A 17,642-nucleotide genomic window follows, 5' to 3' on the forward strand; every position below is an offset into this window, starting at 1 on the left:
TTAAGGATGCTGGTATTTCATTAGTTTAGACTGAATCAATTTAACATTCATTTGAATTTTGAATGAAACATTTCTCAGTCTACCTGGTAGAGTTTGGTGTGGAGGGAGCCACTGAACTGCATGTACTGGACCAGATAGGACCTCTGACCCTCATAGGGAGTGATGATACCAATCTGATCAGGTTTTGCTCCAGCCTTCAGCAACCTCGTTGTTATTTTCTCCACATTGGCTGCCTCAGTCCTGCATGAACAAGTAGAGTGAGTAGAATGATTTTTCTTTTGAATATAGAAAATCTGAAGTAACACAGGAATCTATTAACCTTGACTATAAACAGATGAGACATCACTTCAAGCATACAGTGTTTCTGAACACCTAAGTCATCTACTTTATATCAGGATTGTTCGAAGTGATTCAGAAAATTTATGTCTGTCAAATATTGGCTATTTTCAGGCATCATTTAGGCACTAAAAGGCAGACACAGGCAACAGAGTCCAAGAAAGTTGGCACCTGTTCAAATAAGATGTTCCAGAGCTAGCAATTTCCTCTTGGCCTTGGGTGACATAGAAGAACATCGGCTTGTCTGGTTGGGGCCACTGGAAGTCGAAGCCTTTTTTCACACGGTCCGCTGCAGAAAGAACAAACAGATTATGGTGTGCAGTCTGGTACACTTAATAATCACATTAATAAGCTGGATATGATTAGCGACAGGCTGTGTTACATCTATGAGTCAGCTGCCAGATGACTACATTTTAGAAGAGCATAAAAAACAAATGCAAATGTTTTACAGCCTAGAGTGGGTTTTAAAGAAATATCCAACACATAAAGTGTCACATAAAGCAGCATATACAGACGGTAAAGATCTTTATTTATTTACTTTTAAGTGTCTGTACTGGTAAGAAATGAGGAAATGTGAGGTTGTATGTCTTTCCATCTCACCAGCAGTGACTCCGTTCTGCAGAGAACCCTCATAAAAGATGTTGGAAGGGAAGGCACTGAGGGCCGGGTGCATGCGGTACTGGACCTGCAGACGGATTGGTCGGATCCCCAAAACTACAAGACGCTCGAACAGAGACTGGGACAGACCTGCTTTAGCTGCCTTCTTACACATCACCACAGGTCCCAGCTGGCAGTGATCACCCACAAGAATCAACTACGAAGAAAATAAACACGTCGTTACAAATTGCAGCAGTTTAAGCTGATCACCAATACTGCAGATTACTGATCAAGTGTTATTTTCACTTATGGAGCTCCTACCTGCTTGGCTCCAAGGACTACAGGCACCATGCACTCTGGCTCGGTGGCCTGGGTGCTCTCATCGATCAGGATAGATCTGAACTGCATCTTGGCCAGACGAGGATCTCCTGCCCCAACGCATGTACAGCAGATCACGTCAGCATTCTGGCAAAGAGAAAAGAGAGAAAGTTGAGTTTTATTATGATGAAGTATCACTTGTTTTTTTTCCTTAATAAACCATCACAACAATAAATAATATTTTAGTAAAAAGTTAATGGAAAGTCTCATCATACAAACTATGACAAAAAAAATATGGATGAATACACATTACTGTGCCTAGCACTGTCATAAACAGGACATATTTAGAGTTCAGCAAGTCCAAATGACACACCATAAGCAACTCTCTCTCAGCAGTGCGCCTCAGAGCTCTGTAGCGCTTCTCATCTGAGGAGGACAGCTCTCCAGTCTCATCCTTCAGCTGTTGGAGTTTCTGAAGCTCTGGCATACTGCAGGCATGAACACATTTATCAGAGTGTGAGATCAGTGATGTGTTTGTGTGCAAAGATTGTGTGCTGCTCTGACACAAACTGTTATAATACAACATCATAATCTTAGTTGTGGTTCCCCTAAACAGTTTTGATTGATTGATTGAATCTTTATTTTGAACATGTTGAAAAAGTATAAAAAAAATAGAATTAAAAGAGACAAATGAACAAAGCAAACAAAAGGAAAACGAGGAACCACAACTCCAAATAACGTCCATGTTCAAAAAGGAGCAGGAAGAAGCATAAGCTTATTTAATCCCACCCCTTTTCCACTATCTAGTATCAATAGACTACAGAAATACCTCCTTGCAGTTTTAGACTGCCTGTGTAAAACTAAAGCATGTATGGTAGTTTTATTGAATCAATACAGACCAACAGCTAGTCCAACTCTTTAAAAAGAAGACAAAACAGGCTAATCACAAATGCACAAAAAAGATAGACAGATATGTGTTACCTGTCCATATTACGGGTCTGGTTGTGCAGAGCCAGGAATGACACTGGTGAGTCTATGGCCTCTCTGCTCTTGGCACAGAGTCTCACCACCTTGAGCCCTGTTTGGTGAATCTTCTCAGTGAGCTGATCAACTGCAATATTACTGGGAGCACAAACCAGCACAGGCCTGGGAAGACAATTTTAAACCGTATTAATGGTCTTTTTTTCTAATTATTTATTTCAGCCAGGACTAAGGTCATAAAGACTTCAAGGAATATTGTAAAAAAAAAAAACATTAAGTTAAATGTAGAGTAAATAAAGAATAAAACAGAAAGGTGGCATTACAAAAAAGACTAGAGTCAAGTTTCGTACCCATTTCCTTGTCTGGCCAGGTGGTACACAATGGTGGCAGAGGTGACCGTCTTTCCTGTGCCAGGTGGGCCCTGGATCAGACTGAGGGGGCGCTGCAGCACTGTTTTCACAGCGTACACCTGCATCACAAAACAAAAAAATCCATGTGATCTCTGACAGGACAAAGTCCAAGAGGCCAGGTAGCAAGCAAAACTCATTTCAGTCATGTAACACGCCTTCTTCTCCAACTCACCTGGGAGTGGTTAAGGTCAGGGAGGCCTTGAGCAGTGAAGCGTTTGGGCAGCTGGCACTTGATGACCACATCCTCTACCTCATGTCCCAGCAGTTTGTGGTAGATGTAACCAGACACTGAAGTCTCATCCACAGCAAATGTCTTCAGAGCACTCTGCATCCTGAAAAGAAAAACATTTTTTTTAACAAAACACTGTTATTGTAACTGATACAGAACTTTAGGTTTCAGGTCTTTATTGCACTAATCACATCAAATACAAGAGTGCACAGATTTGAAATACCTATCAAAGGAAGTGGACTTCCACACAAAGTCCACCTGAAAGATGTGAGGGATCTCCACTGGAGCCCCGGCACTGCTCCTTAACTCGATGGCTATTTCATCACCATAATCTGAGACAGAAGGTCAAGGAAACAGCTAACGCTTCAATATGTACTGGAGTAACAAAAACATTTCATTTCTGGCACTGTATGTCTTACCCAGATTATTCCCCAACTGGACTCACAGATATTCCTAATGATACATTTTAGATAACTTCCTATTTTAAAAGTGCATCCATCCCAAACTCCAAAATTCCAATAATTTATGAGCGGTCTCTCACAAGTACTGAGGGACAATCACAGTCTTCTTCTGCATGTAAAATTGTAAGCAGCAGCTACTCTGTCCTTTAATGAAATGCAAACCCAGCTGCACAACAGTGCATGTAGAATGTTTTGGGTTTGGAAGAAGTGAATAAAAAGGTCTGCATGAAAGTTTTACATAACTTTTGCCTTTCTGCAATTCATTTTTGAATGCAAGTCATGCAAACACTGCTTTGCATTTCTGGTTAAAACACCTAAAGTGATTCAGTCTCTACTTCGTGTTAGTTTCATTAACACTAAATGTTCAAACTGTGGAGGAGAGTCACTAAAAATGCAATGATCCACAGCCTTGGATTGTACTTGTGGTGTAGTGTAAATTAGAAATTATCCTGTATAAACAAGATCTAAATATAGAAATTGTTTCCAAAATACACTGGAGCATGAAGGAAGACAAGTTTGTTTATATGGTTGTAGTTTCACACAGCTGCCACTAGGTGTTCCTAAAGATCCATACATCACCTTACCTGTAGTTTTAAATGTGTATAAACAGATTATATGGTTAAACTGCAGTGTGTAGCTTGGGGATGGTATGCCTATTCAAAGTCATAAGGATACTGTCAGGGACTTTGATGACATGTCCAATGCCTTTCCAAGGAGGGGCCAGGTCTCCTTTGTATCTCAGGCAAATTTCATCTCCCTGCATCAGCCGCATATCTAAACAACGGGTGATGAGACAAAATATTTTTTTAAATGCACATTAAGAAAAAAAGAAAAAATCAAAATGAGTGCAAAGGATTATAAAATCATACAACCGAATAAGTTTAAAGAGTGCACACACAAATCACAAAGCAACATAGTATGAAGTGATGGCTGTAAACTTCACAGTGAAACTACTGCTACATACCTGAGTCTGTCTTGGGAAGGGTGAAATAAGCAATCCTCTTCTTATTCAGGCCCAAGTCCCATCTTACTGTGATGTTGTCTTGTGTCTGTTGAGAAATAAATTAATAACAAAATTATAATTAATATATAAATTTATAAATTATATTATAAAAATAATAAATGTAAACAACAGAAACAGCAATGACGCCCATTTTTCAAAATTATCATACACAATAAAAACTATGAGTACGTTTTGGTTACAAAATCCTCAAGAAGTAAATGCAGAAAATCCCTGGCTATAGATCTAAGCTTTTAAGTCATACAGTAAAAAAAAGAATTCACTTACAAACAAAACAAATAGCTAAAGTACTGTGACAAGAAATCATACAAACTGTAATCAAGTTGTTTGTTACCTGTGACTCTTTGAGTTTCTTATCATAGTCAGCTTCCAGCTTCACAAGAGGACCAAAAATGTTTTGGTACTGGTAGGCATCCTCATAGCGAAGCAGGACATGTTGGGGCTCCTCATCTACTCCAGGCTTTTCCAGGTCCTCCAAGGTTGCTGTGGGATTTTCCTACCAAGGAATAATTTTTTTAAAAAAAAAGAAAAAAAAAAGAAAGAAAGAGAAAAAACAAACCCACCCACCCACATGTCAGATCGTGCATGATAAGATTAAAAATGTGGATAGAAAAGCAAAAAAATATTTAGAGATGGGCAGGTTCCTTTGTGGTGAAAAATAGTAGATTCAAACTAAGAAACATTCCGATAATTTGGTATGTAAGCACAGTGGAATCCATAAATCTTATGATAGATCATTACTATTTTACTGCTTCAGTTTTAGGTTCCTGCATTAGGTCTGCTGGCTCACTACCTTAATGTTAGTCTATTTGAACACATGAATAGAACCAAAGGCAGTATTTAGTACAGTTATATATTTGCAAATATAACAAGTCAAAAACATCTGGAGGAAAAAGATTAATGTTCTAGCACGCACATGAAACAGACAGTGCAGACATTTCCGTTACATTATTTGCATAACAGACAGCTGTATAAATTCATCTGGTTAACTGTAACTATATAGATAAGTCTGATCCGCACTCAAATTCGTGCTGTGGAATATTTACATAGTGAAGGTGGTGTGACAGTACCTTCCACAGCTCCTCCAGCTTGTTGATCTGCTGAGCAGTGATCTGGCGTGCCCGGAGCTGCTCCTGTTCTGAGGGAATTTTGACCAACCAGGAAAGAAAGCAGCGGTCCTGGATTAAAGGCTGCCACTGTGAGCTGTCCCAGTTGATGTCTTTCAGGCTACTCTGGCTAGCACATGGCTGTCTGTGTTAAAATCAAAACAAAAAAGTCAAACATAATTTGTTTAAATGACCCCTATGGGTGAACAGTCAGCTACTCAGGTTTTGCCCTTACCTGCACAGTAACACCACAACTGAGTCAGCCTTGGCAGGAATGAAGCCAAGCAAGAAGACGTTGCGACAGCCACAGTTGTAGCACTCCAAAACCGTTTCCCCCAGGGGGCCATCTTTATGCAGGGTCACCTCCTTGGACTTTGCCCTCACCAGGTGGTTAACAATGTGGCTACAAGTGAGTAGAATAGCAATTAAGGCACTAGCTGGAAAAAAAAGCAAGACTGTGCATTCAGTACACTAATAATTCTTACTTTCCAAGTCTCAGCTCAACATGTTCTAACCATGCAATTGTCGTCTCAAAACCCCACTGTGCAGTGACAGAATTATGAAACCTGATTTGTCTATAATGTCAAAGCAAATACACTGTGTGTGTTTACTAGAAGAGCTGAATGAATAGGGAATGCTTTGTATGACAGAGGTGATCCACAATAGTCTGGTTTTAACTGTAACAGTTCAGGAAATAATACAGTACTAGGTTAAACAGTTCTTTACTTTGGATTTCAAAATTAAACATTAGCCTAAGTGGCCTTTCACAGTCAAACAATCTTCTTTGACTTCTGCCTTAAGTCAACAATGAAACTATAGTCATCCATTTTTAATAGCTGTTTCACAACAAAACAGAAACTCATTATTACAGTCACTGTACTCGTCTAACTAAAGGATAGCGCACCTGTAAAATGATCCCCTCAAGTGTTATTTAGTTAAGACCTAACATAGGATGGAGCAAAAAGAGGCTGGTAAGTGAGTGCATCTTACCTGCCAGAAGTGTTTCCACGGCCGTTGCAAAACCACTTCTTGCTGGTGTTGCAGTAGACCACACAGGCTGGATCGTGAATCCCACAATAACTGAAGGAGAGTCAAAATTGAACAAGAAATGCAAAGCATTTTTATATAAAAGACCACACAGAAAAAAGAGCCAGAAAACAGGGAAATTGCACTTCCCCAACTTATACTCTTACAAGACCTCTGGTGTGGCAAACCCACATATTAAAACCAAAAATCAACTGGCAGTAGCCTTTTACAGCTGTGTAAAGCAACAATGCATGCACAATAAATCCAAACTGCAAACAGAGACCATAAAACAACAAAATAAAATGACACAAGCAATGGATGACAGGCAATTCAGAAACATTAGTCTGGTCCTTTACCTGCAAGCATGCACAGGAAGGTCCTTGGTATAGTAAGTGTCCTCCTCATCCTCCTCAAAGTTCAACTCTGCCAGTAATTGGCTGGCCTTCACAACAGGGTCGTCTCCATTCTGTAACACACCATCAGGGCCATTGACCTGAGGAGACAAAACGAATTTAAGAGTCATGAAACGAAACTTATTGTCGACATTATGCATTATATGCCACAGGATCACACATCGTCAACTGATACTGGAAAAGATGGGCGCCAAACTGGGCAGTCAACCAGACCGATGAAGTCTTATGTAATGTAATTTTTCCACAGCAGCAGTCATACTGTCCCATCATTAAACGGACTGTTGACAGTATTAGAATAATTGCCTCTACTGACCAGTGATTGTTATTTTTCAGTGACAATGTATTCAGTGCATATAACTACAAGTAAGAGAAATAAATAACTGCCGGTACATATATGTATGGGCATTTTTGCTGGTTTACAACGCAGAAAATTCAGTCTTAGTTCATATAGCAATAAAGTCAAGTGGCTTTACATGCTAGTTATATCGGCATGCTAGCTATGTTAGCCGTGAGCTAAGCTGGCTAGTTGCCGTGCTAGCCATTAGCGGAATAAAAGCATGGTAACGGAGGCAAGGCGTCAGATGCTAACGATGTTGTTAGCCATCGTTAGCTGATTCACGTTTTGTCAACACAGCAGGACCTTCATTCATGCACAGAAACGGCGTGAATAACCACACGAACCTGGCCGTCTAGCTGACTCTGGGTTTGGCCTTGAGTCTGGGTCTGGCTCGGCAGGGTAAAATCGGTGAAGTCGTACTCGGAGCCCTGAGTGTCCGCTCCCAGCAGCTCGGCTTCCTCGGTGTCCAGGAACGTTAGAGTCTGCGAGCTCGGCCCGTACGCCTCGACACTCATGTTTTTCACCCTTTTGTCAGCGGTATTTTGGCTGTTGCTACAATATTCCACAACTGTTGATGCTTCAGATCAAACCGAACAACGGACACAAGCTAATAATAAGAAAATGACAAACAGTGGTGGCAAGAGAGAAAGACAGGGGGAGCCTTGATCGCGGCGGCGTTCCGTTCGTCTTCTCCACCCCCGCTCCTTTCCTCTCATCCCTCAGTACCACTTGTCTCCTATAGGAAGTCACCTGTAGGAAGCGAGAGAAGGCAAGGAGACAAGAAGACAGGTGCCGATAGAATAGGGACAGGTGTCAACTGGTTGCTCAAATATCTATATATCTATAGATATAAATGTATAGATATATATACTCTTTGAAAAAGTTTATTATTATGCACTGTCAAACTTTATGACTCCATAAACTGTCTTACACTACATTTAACCGTTAAAATTAAATGTTCAAAATTAAAGATAAATCAAGAATGCAGGAAGCACATTTGCAGCATCACAACTTTTATTATATTTTGAATGTATCTAGCAGGAGGACCTTAAAGGGAAAAAACCCATCAGGACTGGTTTGCATAGCCAGCAGGCCCCATGAAAATGCCTTCAAAACAAAAGGTTTTGATTTTATTTATTTAAAAATGTATTTGTTTGTCCTTATTAGTTAACACAGAGAATAACAAAACAGCGTTGTTCTGTCAGAAACATCTGCATCTGTGATACCTTCATCCATCCATCCATTCTCTTCCGTTTATCCAGTTCAGGGTCACAGGGCTGCTGGAGCCTATTCCAGCTGTCATAGGGTGAGAGGCAATGTACGTCCTGGCAGTCTATTGCAGGGCTAACACAGAGAGACAGAGAACTGTTCACACTCATGGGGGAAAATGCCATACAAAACCATGTACAAAACAATACATTTACACAATAAAATACAGTGGACACTTTACTAATGATTATTACAAAAACATGCAAAGACACGATTCAATCTTTTGTAGGCTTGGTTTGTTTTAAGTAGTACTATGATCATACTAAAGTTTCTTTCCAAAAAAGTTGGGATGCTGTGTATATTGTAAAAACAGCGAAGCATTTGTGTTTAAGACCCACTGATAATGCAGCAGGATAGTGCATTTTGCCCAGATTTTCACTGCAGAAACTCAGAATGGTACTCAGTAGGTTGTATAACCCTCACGTCTTTGTATGCATGCCTGACAAATCCCATGTTTTTAGAGAGAGGATCTCCTTCCAGATCTGAACCAGGGCATCACTGCATTCTGGTAGCGTTGGATGAACTGAAACATAATGTCCCAGAGATGTTCTATTGGATTTATGTCAGATCAGTCAGTGGTATCAATTCCTTTATCTTCCAGGAACTGCCTGCATACTCTCACTACATGAGGCGGGGTTATTGTTGAGCACCCAGGACCCACCACTAAACTGGTTGTACTGAACGATGATACGGGCAGCAAAATGTTCTCCACAGCTTCTCCATACTTTTCCACGTCTGTCACATGTGCTCAAGGTGAGCCTACTCTCAAATGCTTTAATATCTAAAAAACAAATCACACTTGTTGATAGGGAACAAGTGTGATATGGAAGACGAGCAAGTGGTGGCTGCAGAGAGGGGCCGACAGCTGTCAGAACAGCTGGGTAAGTCATTTGGTCAGAATGAAAACTGGACACTGTGTGTGGTATTGTATCACTCTGGGTGTGCATCTCCCATTTCCAGGAATATTTAAGTTTATTCCGATGGCCAAGTTTTGATTAGACTGTTTGTTTGTGAGGCTGTCGTTATGGGAGCAAACTTAATGCTTAATATCTGTTTAATGTCCTCTTCAGCTTTGCTGCACTGCATCGTTTCATTTGTGTGTGAAACTGATGTTTGCAAGAGGTTAAAGCTGCAGCAGCTCTTACAGAGAAATGTTATCGTTTTAATGTGTGTTTGGGCTTGTGGCCTTCATCACGGCCATCATAAAATATTGCATTGTTTTAAACAGGATGAGAGGTTGTAACAGTACTGGTGTAGTACAGTGCTGTGCAAAAGTCTTGAGCCATTCCTCATTGCTTTATGTTCTGCTTTGAATGAACCAGAGTTTCTTGTAATGTTTAAAGTGCTCTAGGGTAACGGTTCTCCAGTTTTTTGAAGGTCTTTGAAAGTTTTCCTTTGGACATTGGCTGCTTTTTCACTCATTTTCAGTTGCATCTTTGTACCTGACCATTTTCACAGGACGTTTTTTTCTGTTTTAAGCTACACTAATCTATTAACCATTCAAACAAAAGAATGATTCTAATCTAAGGATGGACCAGTGTTATGTCTGTACATAACAGGCAACTTGGTAAAGAACCAGTTTTAAATTGTGTCTTTAGACTTTGTCAATAGCAGCCTGTTGCAAAAACACATAATTTGTTCCCATTCCTGTAGTTTAATCTATAAAAATGTCAACAGCATAGTTTGACGGGCATAACATCCTCTTGCATCAAGGAGATTCCCAGAGAGCCATAAGCTAAAAACTTGGCACAGTTTCTGCCTGGGGTGCAGTGTTTCCTTAAAAAAAACAAACTGGGAAAACTGAGCTTGTGGAGTAAAAAGAAGAGGTGGCCTAAAACAGTAGCTACAGCAAATAAACATTATCTGAAAGTCACGTCCTTAAGAAACAGGAAGAAACAGGAAGAAACAGGATTTTTTTTTTATTTCGTTGTACCTGTGACAGTTCTGAAGTGATTCAGTGAGGAACTTACACAGGATCTGGGAGGTGTATCTGACCTTTTAGTTGATCCATCTGCTGTTCACTGAAGCCTCATCAGAAATGGTCTCAGTTGTCAAACGGCCATTCTTTAAAAAAAAAAAAAAGGAAGCAGGCAAAATAGGTATAATGTTTGCCGTTTTACATCAGGAAGAATGATTCTTGAATAGTTTGAACCATTTCATTTAACCAAATAACAGTTTGTAGTTCCTCCACCAGGTGGGCATTTTTCAAGCAACAATAAAAACTTGTCATTTGCAACATCAGATCTATTTTTTTTACTACATTAAGTTAACCTCCTAAGACCCGAACTCTTCCACGGCATGCATTTTTAATTTCTCTTTGATATTTGGGCATATTGGGGCCCAATGAATGTAAAAACAAAGAATTACCAGATTTTTTTTTACCTTATTTTTGTTTTTATGAAAAATAAGAGCCACATATGAGGATATTTGTTTAAAAGTTTGATAGAACAGTAGCAGTATAATGTCCTCGTAAGTGGATATCAGGCCCTTGTAGAGCAAAATTGAGTATTTTGGTCTAAATAACCCAAAATGTGATGTCCACATATGTGGACGCCAGGTCCTTGGAGGTTAAAATATAGGGTTTTAATACACACTGTTGTACTTTATCAGTTACTAATTGCTATGAGGTCCAACCAGATTATAGCATTTATGAGGTTCACATAAATCCTTGCACTTTCTTCTGCTATGGTATTTTAACGATTTTCCATCAGGGAAGTCAAACTCATTTTACATTGGGGCCCACATGCAGCCCACTTTGGTCCAAATAGTGCCAACTGTGAAAACTGTAAATAAGTTTAACCATACATTTAATCCCAGTGTTATCTCAATATAAGGAAAAGGAGTGCAATTTTAACAGTGCCTCAGTTTTACAACATGATAAAGAAATGCAGCTCTGTTTAACAAAATAAATTAGTCAGCATGACTCTTTGGGCTTTAATTGTAAGAAATGTGTGAAATTACAAAAATTATGGTTGCTTATTGCCCACACTGTCCTGTAAATATAAAGCAGAAAAGTTTTAATCAAAAAAAAAAAAAGTCCCATTTATTGATTTTTTATTATGGACACATTGTAAAAGAACTTTCTGCTGTAGATGGTGAGGGGGAAAGAAAAAGGAAATCCTGTCATTTAATTATTACTTTTGTGTGACATGAACAGTTGTAAGGGATGTCTTCTTCAGTAGGACAAGCTGCAAAATGCCCAGCAGACTGTATTGGAGCCTTCTGCCAGGCTGATTCTGGCCCTCGCGCCTCATGTTTGACACCGATTTTACATCAGTAACAAGTGTTAAGGGGGGGGGGGGGGAAGTGCATTAGAACTATAGGAGCAGGTTGTAATCATGAGCTTTCTCCACCTTCCCCCAATCCATCAGGTCAGAACAGGTTCAGCAGGTCTGTTTAATCACGCCCAGCATTACCGTAACTCAGCTGAGCATCACAGGAATCCGAGAGTACGTCAGTTATGAAAGAATTCAGTGTGACAGGACGTGTGACAAAGTAGTTAATTGTTTCACCGAGTACACTTCACTGTCTCGAGATAAACTGCAGGCCTAAAACTTTTTGCATTTTCAAGAGGCTGTACAGAGACTGATGAACAGCTGTTCAGGAACGGCCTAAAGGGAAATGGTGAATTTAATGACTGACATCAAGATCTGTCTAAAAGTTTGCAAGTGAGAAGTTCATAAATAATCTGACCAAAGATTTCAGATCAACAAGGACAAGACCAAGTCTGTATGAAGCTTTTTTTAATTATACACAGTGTTCCATTCGTTTTCCTTTGCAATCCTACCATACACACACAGGACAGACAAATTAAGTTAATCACATTACTGATTGCATTTGCAATATATTCCCTGAGATGAACACATTTTTCCAGGTTCACATTTTGAAAGTCATCACATTTCTGTGGGTGAAGTGCAAAGCGACACGGGGGAATGACAATTTCCAGACACCAACCTAATTGGGAGTGTTAGAGGCATAATATTTCTAAGACACCACACCCAGGTGAGGCACAGATGTGACAAACAAATGTGAATATCAAGCCCTCATTTTCTGCAGCTCCAGGTCGACAGTTGGCCCTGGATGTCACAGGTTTGGGAGCCGCACAGCTTCCCTCAGATGAAAACATTACACCTGGCCAGTTGTGCGTACCCTCATATTGTAAGTCAGTCAAAAGTGGTCAAGTTTTGTTAAGGATTATCACTGTTGTGCTTAGTGCCTTTTTGCACCTCCTCACTGTGACTCCCCTCCAGCAGTTTCAGCATTTCCTGTATGACAGCCTGGAGGGCCCTACCCAGATCCTTGCCGCTGTAGGGTTTTGCTAGAGGAGGCACATGGACAAAAGCAGCACGGCCCTTTCCCAGGTGCAGAGATGTGTAGTAAGTGTAGTCACACAGGTACCTGCAAGGGGCCAAAGTAGGTGGATGTTAGAAAAACTTGCACTCTGTAGCAAAAGTCAGGAGGAGGAACTGATGGGAGATGCACTCAAAGTCTGTGTGCCAACTCTGCAGTAATGGATGTATCCCCGACTGCAGTTTGTAGCACCAGCTTTAAGCATTTAAATAGAATAATGTGCACATATGCCTTCATTTTGTGATGAGATAAAACACACTTATCGGCCCTTGTTATCAGCTATGGATTCTGTCTGTTGGGCCCGACTGCAGCATTCAGAACAGACGTGTAAACAAAAGCTGTGCAAACACACCGTATGTTTGCTGACTGTATGGTACCGTTTACTTTGAAAGATATCTTATTGTGTTCCTTTGCTACAAAAGGCAGCCACCCATATACGGTGGCTGAACACACCCCGAGTGTGCAGGTGAGTCATTTATGAAACATTTTCAAAAACATCACTAACCTTCCGGCATCCTCAGAAGTGGACACAGTGATGCCAATGCCAGCGTCATTGACCCTTTTACAGATTGTATCCATGTCTAGGATTGATTTTATGCAATCCGGGCCGTTCTCCACGCAGCACTGGGAGGCCGGGCAGAAGCTGCAGTTGTCTGGACGCGTGTAGCCCTTATTATGACCGCACCGTTCAAGAGTGACTGTGGTGGCTAATCCAGAAACACCGACATGCACCACCAGCTGTTCACAGGAAATCCAACAGGAGACACTGGTTCATTTGGGCATTTACTGTATACTGTGCAAAAGTCTTTTGCTTCCAGCAAGCAAACTTCTCATATTTTAAAGTGCTCTGGAGAACTATTACTCAAGACTTTCTTTGAATATTGACTGCTTTTTCACTTATGAGTCCAACCCTGACCATTTCCTGATTAACTAACTCAGACAACTTGACAAAGCACCACATTTTAAATTTTAACTTTTGGCACTTTGTTTACTAGAGGCCTGTCACAAGAACAATTATTTTGATTTCTGTATATGCGCTAATGATGACAGCTGACAGGCGTAAAAAGCACTGTTGCACCAACAAGGCGATTCCCACTAGTTCTCCAAATGGTGTGCAAATTTTGAGGACAGTGGAGATGAAAGGGTCAAAGTGGCAGAGCCAAAAACAAGGACCGAAATGATTCGTATACTGTTACTGAAGCCACATCAGAAATAGTTGTCAAGTAACCAGTCTTTGAAATGTTTGGTTCAAATCATTGTCAGGGTGGAGAAGGCCAGGAGAGAGGTTCAACAGTGAGAGTCAACAGCCTGTAAAACAGTAGACACTCTGCTATGATTCGAGTCTAATTAAAATTTCAATACCACCTGGAAAGTGTATGGCCACAGTCATGGACTGGCCTCCGCAGAGCAAGGACCGCAACATTTTTGAAACTGTGTGCGATCATCTTGATAAAGACTGGAACAAAAGGCAGCCAACATTCAAAGAAGGAAAATGCTTTGAATGTCCTTCAAGAAACCTGGAGAACTACTCCTGAAGAAATAACAAGAACACTTGCCTAGAAGAGTTCAGGCTGTGTTGAAGAATAAAGGTTGTCACGTTAAAACTTTACACTGTTTTTGCCTTACATACTGTGCTTCCACATGTTTCTGTTAAATCACTACACTCATTTCCAGTTTTCCTAACAAAATGTAAAGAAATGAGTGGCTCAAGACTTTTGCATAGCACTACATGCATACAAAACTCCATCTGTAAAATAGTGTGCATTTCTTTGAATACCTGTGGCTGATTCTCTTTCCACAGAGACGGCAGTAGGCGCTTAACAGCCTGGTATTCAACGGGCATCTCACACACATACAGATCTACTGCCTCGCCCAGTCCTAACCGCTCCAGCTCCTGTGAACACACCCAGTGCTTATGTACAAGATAATTGCAATTAGCTTTCCAGGCAATAAACAAACATGAGCACAAAGTGACAGACCCTTTAATCCACAGCTTTGTGCAATATGTATAACAAGCCCTTTGTGAATTTACTAAAGCATTTTTCCATATATGTTCATTACAAATTCACTTAATTTCTTACACTTATTCAATTCAGGGTCATGGTCAAGCTGGAGTATAGCAATTATAACCCCTGATCTGGCCTGTTAAGTGTAATTGGCCAGTGTATATGGTGTTCTTTTGTATTCATTTGTTGCATTTTATTGAGGCATCCCTTGCTTCAAAGCAGGACTTTCCCAACTTTGGAGATAAATTAAACCGTTTTCTTAATCATTAATCTCTGATTACCTGTACAGCAACCCAGCTGGAGTTCACGGTATGCTCAGCAAATGGCTCAAACCCTGCAGAAAAAAAAAAATGTAAAAAAGAAAAAAGAATCAACTAATTAACCACATCTGTGGCGAGGCAAGCAACAGAGACAGAGTGCTTATCTTTAATGGAGAGCAGGTACAGGACTGATGTTAAAAAAAAAGGGACCCTTCATTTAAAGTGTAAAGGTTACTTCAAGTTAAAAATTAATTGCAGTAAAAGCACGTGACACAGTGAAGAGAAACGGGGTGATTTCTTTGCCATTATCAAAGCCAGGAGACAAAAATCCTTTATCCCCGACAGCGACATTACTCTCTGCAGCGCGTTAACTTTGAAAGCAGAGCCATCATCCATTCATGATGTATTCACGACAGCTCAAGTGCAATAGTAACTGTGCAGCTCAGACATAAAGAACTCTGAGATATAACAGCTCTGCAAAAAAACAAACAAAAAAAAGACTTGCAGACACACTGTGCCTATCTCCAGTCCTCTGACCAATCAAGAGCTCTCACCTGTGACAACTATTTTCTTCTTACTGGCCATTGTCCTCGGTTAATGTGACTGGAGCTGTGTTAAATGAGCACTAACAAGGATCCCAGGATTGTCTGCGCTTTGTGCTGTCTTCTTCTTATTCACAGCTGAAAGGAAACGGCACACAAGACGTGGATGGATAATACTGCCATCTATTGTTTGGGCATGCATCTCTCGCTCTCCGCAGCAGCTCATACTACACATAAACGGGGGGGGGGGGGGGGGGAAATTGTGGATTATTTTTTTCTCCCTTTAATCGGGAAATAAATCAGAGACAGGAGGAAGCTGACAACAGTCATTTTTAATGCGTTTTAATGAAAGACAGTGCAATTCGAGCCACGGGAATACTGAAAATGAAAGCCAAGCATCTGTTTTGTATTTATAGATTTAAAGTTAGAGAAGTTTCAGTTGAAAGGAATAACAAACATGAACACCCTCTCTATTTTTTTTTTTTTTTTTTTTGGGGGGGGGGGGGGGGGGGGGGTCTTGCCAGCCCCCAAGTCCTCAGGTGAACATTTAACCCCCAACCAGCTGCTCCGGTGGAGCTGCTCAGACGCACGGTGAGTGGAACAGGGTTTTGCAGAGCCTTTCTCCCCAGAGAGTCAAAGTCAAAGGACACTTCTCCGTGACTTACACAACCTCTGACACGGCCTGTTTACCTGAGTGTAGAGGACAAGCTTTCTTCTCGGTTTGTTGTTAGAAAGTCACGGCTAATCTAATTTTGCCTTGCAGGAACAGCCCTTCTTTTTTCATTCTCGGTACACTGTGCGGTCCACACCCCTGGGTTGCGAAATGACTCACACATTCTGGACACTGCATCCTGTGTAGCTGGCACAATGAAGAAAATGCGCTCTCCATCGGTGTTGGAAACATTATAAAGTGAATGCTTCACAAGATGTATCTCATTCATGTTACTGGCGCTGTGGCTACAGTCTCCATATCAAACACCCACACGCACAGGACACCTCCACAGACCTCCTACACAACCTGCACTGCAGTCGCTACCCCGCCCCTCCCTCTCTCCTTCTCCCGCCTCAACTCATTCACCTTTCTCTCAGTCTTGCCTGCGTCACTCACCGTGTCTCTGTTGCCACGGAAACTAACGATGCCCTCTCTGCTCTGGTGCTGATGCAGGCGGGCTGTTGACGTCACCGCTGAGCGGTGGGCGGAATAACAATGTTTTGCTCGACCGCAGGGTCTCAACTCGCTGATATACTGTACTGCAAGGATGCTGTATTTGTCTCTCGTACATCTCTCTGTTTATCCCACTCTGCTCTGTGAGGCTGTGAGGGTCTAAAGTACATTCGCCAGCCATATGAGTCATTTCATGCGGGTAAAAAAAAAGAAAAAATAATATTATAATTGCAAAGTAGCTGCACGCATTTTTGTTGAACAAATACATTCGGCTTTGGAGACCTCAGAAAAATACCCTACATAGAGTTTGTTTTCCAGCAGCCACTGATGGACATGTAAGGGCATTAACATTTCCACAAGTTACTTTCAATCACAGTGCACACTGGTTTCCTCCATTTACTTTCAACGTTTCCTTCCCTTTTCTCGTTTATGCTCAGTTTAACCAGGAACACCATGAGACATAATGCCTCATCTTAAGTCTGGTTTATATGAAAGTTAACCGTGATCTCTGAGCCTTTAATCAGGTCTAATCAGAGTGTGATGAATAAATAACGCTGTAATCTGAATTTGAACTTTAACCAACACAACGAGATAGCAAGCCTGCTCTGCTTCCACTTTTCTATTCATTTTCATCTATTAAAAACCTTCTTTTGACTGAGTTGGAGGAACATTTTCAGCAGAGCCTGCTGCGCTCTTCTCCCTTTCCTTGGCCTTCGCCTCTCACACCTTCCCCGCCCAGTCTCTGCTCACTTCTGGCGACCCTGAGCTTTTTTATGCTATGACATCAAACCACAATGCATTGCACTGTTTGGAGT

The 17,642-nt window shown here is 41.0% G+C and overlaps 2 protein-coding genes across 3 annotated transcripts in view; both read right to left on the reverse strand.

Annotated features, from left to right (window-relative positions):
- The window catches only part of LOC113010014 (regulator of nonsense transcripts 1-like), a 12,411-nt gene extending 4,444 nt beyond the window's left edge, over nt 1-7,967 (reverse strand). Inside the window, exons 1-17 of the mRNA XM_026148779.2 lie at nt 7,580-7,967; nt 6,842-6,978; nt 6,450-6,539; nt 5,695-5,862; nt 5,424-5,604; nt 4,688-4,849; nt 4,297-4,381; nt 4,008-4,106; nt 3,095-3,203; nt 2,815-2,974; nt 2,583-2,701; nt 2,233-2,397; nt 1,625-1,739; nt 1,255-1,398; nt 937-1,150; nt 508-625; nt 84-240 (exon numbers count right to left, since the gene is read on the reverse strand). Of these exons, the coding sequence (XP_026004564.1) occupies nt 84-240; nt 508-625; nt 937-1,150; nt 1,255-1,398; nt 1,625-1,739; nt 2,233-2,397; nt 2,583-2,701; nt 2,815-2,974; nt 3,095-3,203; nt 4,008-4,106; nt 4,297-4,381; nt 4,688-4,849; nt 5,424-5,604; nt 5,695-5,862; nt 6,450-6,539; nt 6,842-6,978; nt 7,580-7,750 (2,394 nt within the window). The 5' untranslated portion in view covers nt 7,751-7,967. The remainder of the gene's footprint in view (nt 1-83; nt 241-507; nt 626-936; nt 1,151-1,254; nt 1,399-1,624; nt 1,740-2,232; nt 2,398-2,582; nt 2,702-2,814; nt 2,975-3,094; nt 3,204-4,007; nt 4,107-4,296; nt 4,382-4,687; nt 4,850-5,423; nt 5,605-5,694; nt 5,863-6,449; nt 6,540-6,841; nt 6,979-7,579) is intronic.
- A 4,263-nt stretch (nt 7,968-12,230) lies between these two features.
- Nucleotides 12,231-15,807, reverse strand: LOC113011358 (pyroglutamyl-peptidase 1-like). Of its 2 annotated transcripts, none has more exons than XM_026150844.2 (5): nt 15,675-15,807; nt 15,142-15,194; nt 14,632-14,748; nt 13,360-13,592; nt 12,231-12,902 (listed from the first exon to the last, which is right to left on the reverse strand). In XM_026150844.2, exons 1-5 carry the CDS (start codon nt 15,703-15,705, stop codon nt 12,692-12,694), a joined length of 645 nt encoding a protein of 214 aa, XP_026006629.2. In that variant the 5' UTR covers nt 15,706-15,807; the 3' UTR covers nt 12,231-12,691. The 2 variants fall into 2 exon arrangements, with proteins under 2 accessions (XP_026006629.2, XP_026006628.2); XM_026150843.2 differs by having other exon boundaries at nt 14,632-14,766.
- Between the last annotated feature and the right edge of the window lie 1,835 nt (nt 15,808-17,642).

Source organism: Astatotilapia calliptera, chromosome 18 (genome assembly GCF_964374335.1).
Source record: "Astatotilapia calliptera chromosome 18, fAstCal68.1, whole genome shotgun sequence".
NCBI lineage: Eukaryota > Metazoa > Chordata > Actinopteri > Cichliformes > Cichlidae > Astatotilapia > Astatotilapia calliptera.

Excerpts from the sequence above, each read along its gene's own strand:
- LOC113011358 (XM_026150843.2), bottom strand. The coding sequence starts at position 15,705 with ATGGCCAGTAAGAAGAAAATAGTTGTCACAG. Across the intron at positions 13,593-14,631 it reads GGAAAGAGAATCAGCCACAG|CTGGTGGTGCATGTCGGTGT; the intron begins GTATTCAAAGAA and ends TCCTGTGAACAG. Across the intron at positions 12,903-13,359 it reads ACTTCTGAGGATGCCGGAAG|GTACCTGTGTGACTACACTT; the intron begins GTTAGTGATGTT and ends GGCCCCTTGCAG.